Consider the following 7848-nt stretch of genomic DNA (forward strand, 5'->3'; position numbering starts at 1 on the left):
GCATTTTAATAACAATCACTATGCTCGTTCACTAGCAATAACTTAAAATTCAAAACCAGTAAACACAATAATCAAATATATTCCAATTTTAATATTATAAATTGCGATTCCATCGATAAGTTCAATTCGTGTTGTATTTCAAAAATAACTTTCGAAACAAAATGTGTAAGACAAACTTATACTTTTAGTTTCAACGTTTTATTATTATTATTATTTCATTGTACAAATATTAAATATACATACATACGAATATTTGGAGTAAAAATTCAAATTAGATTTTTGAACGAATCGAGTTCCATAAATGACAACTGAGCAAGATGACAAATGACAATTGATATTGTATTGTGAACTGAAAATTGTATATTGATCAAACTGCAGGTAAAGTAAAGGAATAGTTTTACTTTAATATATAATGCAAAAAGCGTTTGAGATTCAGAAAAACGTTCGAGATAATGCCAAGACTTTCCAAACGTACCTAACAGATTTACAAACTTGGGAGACAGAAATGAAACGTAAAGAGGCCGCGCTTAACGGTGATTTTGTTAAGGTTTAAATCATTATTTTCATGTCTGTATTAATGTTTAGTTAGTATTTCGATTATTTTAAACGGTTTTGTAGATTATTAATGTCTTACTTTAGTTAATTGTAAACTCGTAAATGTGTTGCTTATTTTATGGCATCTATGTATCAAATTTTGATACAGCACGTACTATTTATTCAAATAGGTTCATTTTAAACACTAAAAAATCTGTTAATTAGGATCTGCCCCCTGTGAGAAGTAAAATTAAAAGAGAGCGACCAGTAGAAGTAAAGAAAAAGCCAGAAAAAAGGATTTCTGCATCGGACTACCAAGCTTGGGAAAAATTTGATGTTGTATGTAAATTGTTTAAATTATACCTTTACTTAGTTACTTTAAAAGTTAAATAACTTCATAACTTCCTATCTTTAACAACACATGTATTATAAAATGTATAAAATGCAATGTCCATTTAATTTAATGTAGGAAAAAGCATGCGAGGAAGTAGATATGGCTGAAATTGGACCAGTGTCCTTAGATAGCAAGAAGAGTGAAAAAGACAAGCTGGAGAAGCTTCGAGAAGAAGCACAATATGAAAAAGAGAGGGTAAGTGATAGAAAATAAAACATAGATTTTAAAAAGATACCAATTATTTTTGATTACTCAGGGGAAAAAGACACATGGAATTCAATTTTGTAAAAGTATTTTAGTGCCCCTTTATTACATTAGAGTTAGTTAAGCAAATTTAAACATTATTGTTCTTTAAATTAGTGACACATTTTTACTTTCTAATACTTTTATTTGTATTTTACTGCAATTTTCCAGGGTAATGCATTTGTTAAGGAAGAGAAATGGGATGAAGCGATCAAATGTTACAACAGGGCTATTGAACTGATCCAAAATGATGCTATATATTATGCTAATAGAGGGCTATGTTATCTCAAGAAAGACAGGTAAAAGTTAATCCATATTTAACTTCAGATTAACATCTAAATTGTATAAACAGGAATGTTAAATTCCATACATGGTTGTTGTAATGTGATTTTATATTCTCATATACTAAAATAACTAGCTGCCAGTGACTTTGGCCGTGCTGAAATAAAAAAACGTAATGAGTAGCCTAATGTGTTCTTCCTGACTATGTTCTACATCTGTGCCAAATTTCATCAAGATCCGTGGAGCTGTTCCGGAGATACCTTCAAACAAACATCCATCCATCTAAACATTTGCATTTATAATATTAGTAAGATAACATAATAAAATGTTATATAAAATCTTTGATATCAAACCCACTTCCCTTTACCCTTACCATCTTTCCCACCCTTGGAAGGGAAATTCTAAAATTAGGCCTTTGGCATGTACACATCAGTCGAAATGTGGGATTCTTTCCACTTCTTTCATGTTTTCTGTGTGGTCATAGTATTGCATGGTATCTATCACTATTAACTATCACTAATTACATTAATGTCTAAATTAATTCTTTATTTATTTAACATGCAATGGAACTCATAGTCCAAATGTGAATGAAAAGTAAGTGGTTGATGATATTTCATGAGTGTTTTTTTTTGTTTCATTAGCAAGTTTCCATTGCTTATGACTTAGTCAAGTATTTTTTTTTTTAATTTTTATTTGTGAAACTATTTTTTTTTTATATAATATGATGAAATTGTTACACTTATTGTAGTTTTTAATCTGTGATTTAAATTGGCATTTTTCATGGAATTTTTTTTTGATATAGGTAATTTACTGGCAACAATATAAAAAAGATTATTTATTTTTTATCTTTAATAGTTAAATGATAGCTTTATTTCATGTTGTCTATGATAGCTTTTTTTGTATTAAAAATTTTTATACCACACCTTCATATATAAAATTAAATATTTTCACAAAGTACATAATTTCAGTCTACACCAAGCCGTGGCAGATTGTACCGCAGCACTCAACATAGATCCTACATACGTGAAGGCATTACAGCGTCGTGCCACCGCTAGGGAGAGGTTGGGATCTCTCCGTGCTGCTACAGCTGATCTTAATGAAGTCCTGGCTCTGGAGCCAAGGAATACTGCCGCTAAGAAACAACTGGAAGCTATCAAGATACGTATGGGAACTAAAGGTGTAAGTGCTCTTTTGAATCTGAATATTCAATTATAAATTTTGAACCTTGGACTATCGTCTTAAGATTTAGTAATTTTGTGGTCATCTAAAGTACATGATAACACTTTTTGTCAAAATCTTACGTGTTTTTGATTGTAAAATCGAAGTTGAATAAGCGAGAAAGGGAAAGTCATTTTCCTGTCCTGAGCGAGAAACTTTAACCTCTACAAGCGAGAGAAATATATTTTTCTCTTATTATATTTTCAATGTTTATGTCATGAAATTATTTAATCAATTTACTAAATTTCAGTCTAAATCTAAGTCATCACCGATCACAGAACCAAACGACTGCCCACAGAAGACTCCAAAGATTGTAGAGTTGGATAATAAAGCAGTGCTTGATAAGACAACTCCGGTTAAGACTGCCTTGGAGAAGTGGAAGACTGGTGAAGGAGAAGATATTAATGTTATGAAGCCAGTAAAGAAACCACCGCATTTGAGATCTAAGGTATTTCATAAATACTGTATTAATTCCTAACCTATAAATTCCAGTGCCGCTCATTAAAAAAAAATATTATTGTCTCTTTTTATCTATTTTAATATATAAAATATTTACTTTACTTTCGAAACATCTATAGAAATATTTCTACATTTAATATTTTTTTTAATATTTGACAAAATGTTTTTTCTAAGCATAATTGTGCAAAATTGCAATATTTTGCAAGTACTAATTCTCGTAATATTTATTTCTAGAGAGCCTTAAAAACTATTACCATAGAAGAAATACCTTTAGGCAAAAAATTGTCAGACAAACCTGCGACTCGTATGAAAATCATAGAAATTGACAACCAAGCTCAAGGTGATAGCAACAATAATGATAACAAAACCAAAGAAGAGATAAAAGTTAGTGAAAAGACAAATTATAAGAATGGAGATGGAGACTCCAATATATTGGGATCTATAAAGATAAAAGAAGGAAAGATAAAAGATAAAGTAGACAATGGAGATTCTAATATAACTGTGGAATCTTTGAAGATAAAAGAGGAAAAGGTAAAAGATAAAAATGGAGATGGAAATTCAAATGTTACTCCGGAATCTTTAAAGTTGGTTATAGATGAAGTGACAACGGAAAAGGAGATTTCTATTCGGGATTTAGTGCCACCTGTCAACAGTGTGCAGTTTATGGCCGAATGGAAGAATTTAAAAGGAAAAAATTCAGCTAGAAGCAAATATTTGAGTGTAAGTTTTTTTTTTTTCCTAACAAAGATACTAATTTTACGCCAAGTCTTATACTAAGAGCTCTCTTTGTAGATTTTTTTATAAATATTTTACTAAGTTTAGAAAATGTTACTTTTTTAAAAATCACAATTTTGAAAAAAGTAGAGGTTTTTTTTGCGAGATTTTTACACATAACTAGGTGATCTAGCAAATGTTATTTTGCCTTAATTATTTCTAGTGAATTTTTAATATATATATATTTTATTCAAAAAATAAAAAAAGTTAGGGGTGGACAACCCATTTTGGGGTATAAAAATAGATAATAACCGTTTCTCAGACCTAATATACATATAAAATTTCATAAAAATCAGTCAAGCTGTTTTGGAGAAATATGGTAACTAACATTGTAAAGAATTTTTATATCTAAGATTTAAAAGTAGAAGTTTTGAAATATTAGGTCCTTACATATGAAATTGGCGTTTTTCGTACTGGCCACTTTAATCACGAATTTCTCCTCTTTGGTAAGGAATTCCAAATTCAAATTTGTACAGCTATAGACTCATGTATTTGTGGTTCGATGACCGTCATTCATTTGTTTTTTTCTTCTGTTTTTTTCTGTTTGCGTCACTCATTTTACAAAATGGAAAACTTAAAATATCGCATTATTTACAAGTACGAGTTCCGCCGTGGCACTAATGCTGCGGAAATGACTCGAAGGGTGAATGATGTGTATGGCGGTCGTGTTGCAAAAGAAAACACAGTTCGTTTTTGGTTCCAACGTTTTCGTTCTGGAAATTTCGATCTGCAGAACAAGCCCCATGGACGGCCTGAGACTCAAGTTGATAATGAAGAGTTGAAGGCTATTGTGGAAGCGGATCCATCGCAAATCACGTCCGAGTTAGCTGCAGGCTGCGATGTTAGTGATAAAACTGTTTTAATTCACTTGAAGCAAATTGGGAAGATTAAAAAGCTTGAAAGGTGGGTACCTCACGAATTGACTGAAGCAAACCGGAAAACGCGCGTCGATTGTTGCGTTACATTATTAAACCGGCATAATAATGAAGGTATTTTAAACCGAATCATTACCTGTGATGAAAAATGGGTTCTTTACGATAATCGGAAGCGCTCAGCGCAATGGTTGGATCCTGGCCAGCCAGCCAAATCCTGCCCCAAGCGAAAATTAACCCCAAAAAAGTTACTTGTAAGCGTTTGGTGGACTAGTGCCGGTATTGTTCATTACAGTTTTCTCAAATCTGGCCAGACTATTACGGCTGATGTCTATTGTCAGCAATTGCAAACCATGATGGAAAAGCTAGCGGCTAAACAACCTAGGCTGGTCAATCGCTCCACGCCACTGCTGCTTCACACAACGCTAGACCACACACTGCGCAACAGACGGCTACTAAATTAGAAGAGATTCAATTGGAAAGTCTAAGACATCCTCCGTACTCCCCGGACCTTGCTCCAACAGATTACCATTTTTTTCGAAATTTGGATAACTTCTTGCAAGGGAAAAAATTCATTTCCGATGGGGCAGTCCAAATCACCTTCAAAGATTTTATTGATTCCCGTCCGACTGGTTTTTTTAGTAAAGGGATCAATGAACTACCTATGAGATAGCAAAAGTGCATAGAAAATAATGGTTCATACTTTGATAAATTAAATATATTATATTAAAAAATATTCGACTTTTTGTTCCTCCCATACAAAACGCCAATTTCATATGTAAGGACCTAATATATGTATTTTAACTAATATAGGATACGGCTAAAATACTCACGTATATATAACCGGTGTCGGCACCGACTAGTTTCGAGCCCATTGGAGAACCTTCTTCAGGGTAACTATGAAAACTAGTCAGTGCCGACACCGGACATGTGAGTGTTTTAGCCATTCCTATATTAGTTAATGATAATGTCTCACGAAAGTTTGAATAATTTTTATGTATTTTTTTCAGATAATTGAACCAACTAAAATACCATCAATTTTTGAGAATGCTTTAGAAAGTGATGTCTTGTCCGAGATACTTCAGATATTGTCTCAAGATATGGAAATGTTTAGTAACAAAACTGTCACCGCGTATCTCAAAGGATTGGTCAGAGTAAAGAGGTTTTCTGCTTTAGCAATGTTCCTGTCTACTTCTGATAAACAATGTAAGTATCCATTTTTTTACTTGTTTAATGCTGACTTTTTAAGATTATGACCGAATTCAATAATCTGTAGATAATATAAATACAATCAAAACTGTATAAGCAAAAAATCTCCATAAGCGAAAGTTATACTTAACTTATTTACTTTTATTTTATACTAGCTTTTACCCGCGACTCCGTCCGCGCGGAATAAAAAATAGAAAACGGGGTAAAAATTATCCTGCCTACCTGCCCACCAATTTTCAGTCAAATCGATCGATTCAGCCGTTCTTGAGTTATAAATAGTGTAACTAACACGACTTTCTTTTATATATATAGATTAATTTAAATTTTAAATTTTTTTTTGATCGTAGGATCAAAAGTAAGTAGTAGGATCGTAGGTTTGACTGTAGAGTCAAATTATTTTAAATAATTTTGTGGGACATAGTTGTATTTCCAAGTTTAATACTGTATTATAAATAATTAAATAATAATTGTCCAGTCCTGGTGTGTCACCTCCATAAGCGAGAAACTCGGGGTAGAGAGAAACCTCTATAAGTGAGAACGACTCGCTTATCCAGGTGTGACTATGTCTATCTCTCTTTAAAGTCAGATCAGGTTTTTAAGTTCAGGTAGAAAAATACCATAGATTAAGGAAAAATTTCATTTTAGTTATTACAAGCGAAGCAGTGAAAAGGTTTATCATAATATCATTCTAATATTATAAATGCGAATGTTTGGATGGATGGATATTTGTAACTATCTCCAGATAAAACAGCTTAACTAGATTTAAAACATAGTCTGGAAGAGTACATAGGCTACTTACTAAGTTTTTTTTATTTCACATAGACGAAGTTACAAGTGTAATGTAATTTAATAAAAAATTAAAATTCCAGGTCTGAACAAATTATTGGAGCATTGCAAAAATGTTGAGAAATGTTCCGAAGAAGACATACTTGATCTGAAGAACAAATTTGAACTTTAAAATTAATTTACTTTATATAATAAAATTTTACTTTTGTTTTCTTTCAATTTACCGTTGATTTCCACTAATTAAACACTATATTGCAAATAAATATAATAAAACATATCATTATATCTGTCAAAGAGAGTAATAGGGTCGACAATATGTTTACTGACCTCTATTGTGTCTATTTTATTTACGCCGTTTTGGCGCTGACTGTTGGAAAATCGAACTAATATAATGGAGATAGAATTATAGGGAGTGTCGGTGGCTCAGGGGTTAAGCAATTGACTCGTAATCAGCAGGTCCTAGGTTCGAATCCCGCGATATACCAATGTAGCCAAAGCAAAAAGCGTTTCGAGTTACATGTATACATTTATCCGACGTTCTTACGGTGAAGGAAAACATTGTGATGCAACCTGCAGATATCTGAGAAGAAATTCAATGATATGTGTGAAACAAATGTACTGTGCCAGCGTAATTGATTATGGCTTAGTCACCCATAGTTTAGGGTAAGCTCCGAGCCCCTCAGTTGGGACGTATAGTGAGTTGATGAATGAATTAGCCAACAGTAACTTCAAATGGCTCTTTTAAGCCTGAAAGAAACAAAAGCCGCGACCTGTCCAACGGGTACCTACCCAAAGTCAGTGGTGTTAGTTTCAACAGTGGAAACCTGCGGTTAAATTGCAATCGATTTAAATTCTGTTTTGTTTAATATGAAATAAACAAAAAAAAAAAAACAAAATTTAATGTGTTTTAATGCCCTATAAATTGATAAATGAAATGTCTGATAATTTGTTACTTTGTGATTATAAAGCGTCGAACAACACCGTAAACTACCAATAGTAATTTGACAAACACGTAAATTTTGACGTTTGACCATACATTTTGTGTCCATTAGAGGGCGTTAAAGTGCTATCAGCCAG

General features: G+C 32.4%; 1 protein-coding gene across 1 annotated transcript; it reads left to right on the forward strand.

The window, feature by feature from the left end:
* The first annotated feature begins 335 nt into the window (after window positions 1–335).
* On the forward strand, window positions 336–6965 carry LOC106716597 (RNA polymerase II-associated protein 3). The gene is made up of 10 exons (XM_045681550.1): window positions 336–547; window positions 760–873; window positions 1004–1123; window positions 1343–1470; window positions 2422–2632; window positions 2922–3119; window positions 3365–3636; window positions 3736–3850; window positions 5787–5982; window positions 6855–6965. The coding sequence occupies exons 1-10, from the start codon at window positions 413–415 to the stop codon at window positions 6941–6943; spliced, it is 1578 nt and encodes a 525-aa protein (XP_045537506.1). The 5' UTR covers window positions 336–412; the 3' UTR covers window positions 6944–6965.
* The last annotated feature ends 883 nt before the right edge of the window (window positions 6966–7848 follow it).

This window comes from Papilio machaon, chromosome 16 (assembly GCF_912999745.1).
Source record: "Papilio machaon chromosome 16, ilPapMach1.1, whole genome shotgun sequence".
Lineage (NCBI taxonomy): Eukaryota > Metazoa > Arthropoda > Insecta > Lepidoptera > Papilionidae > Papilio > Papilio machaon.

Excerpts from the sequence above, each read along its gene's own strand:
- LOC106716597 (XM_045681550.1), top strand. The coding sequence starts at position 413 with ATGCAAAAAGCGTTTGAGATTCAGAAAAACGTTCGAGATAATGCCAAG. Across the intron at positions 874-1,003 it reads CTTGGGAAAAATTTGATGTT|GAAAAAGCATGCGAGGAAGT; the intron begins GTATGTAAATTG and ends AATTTAATGTAG. Across the intron at positions 3,120-3,364 it reads CACCGCATTTGAGATCTAAG|AGAGCCTTAAAAACTATTAC; the intron begins GTATTTCATAAA and ends ATTTATTTCTAG.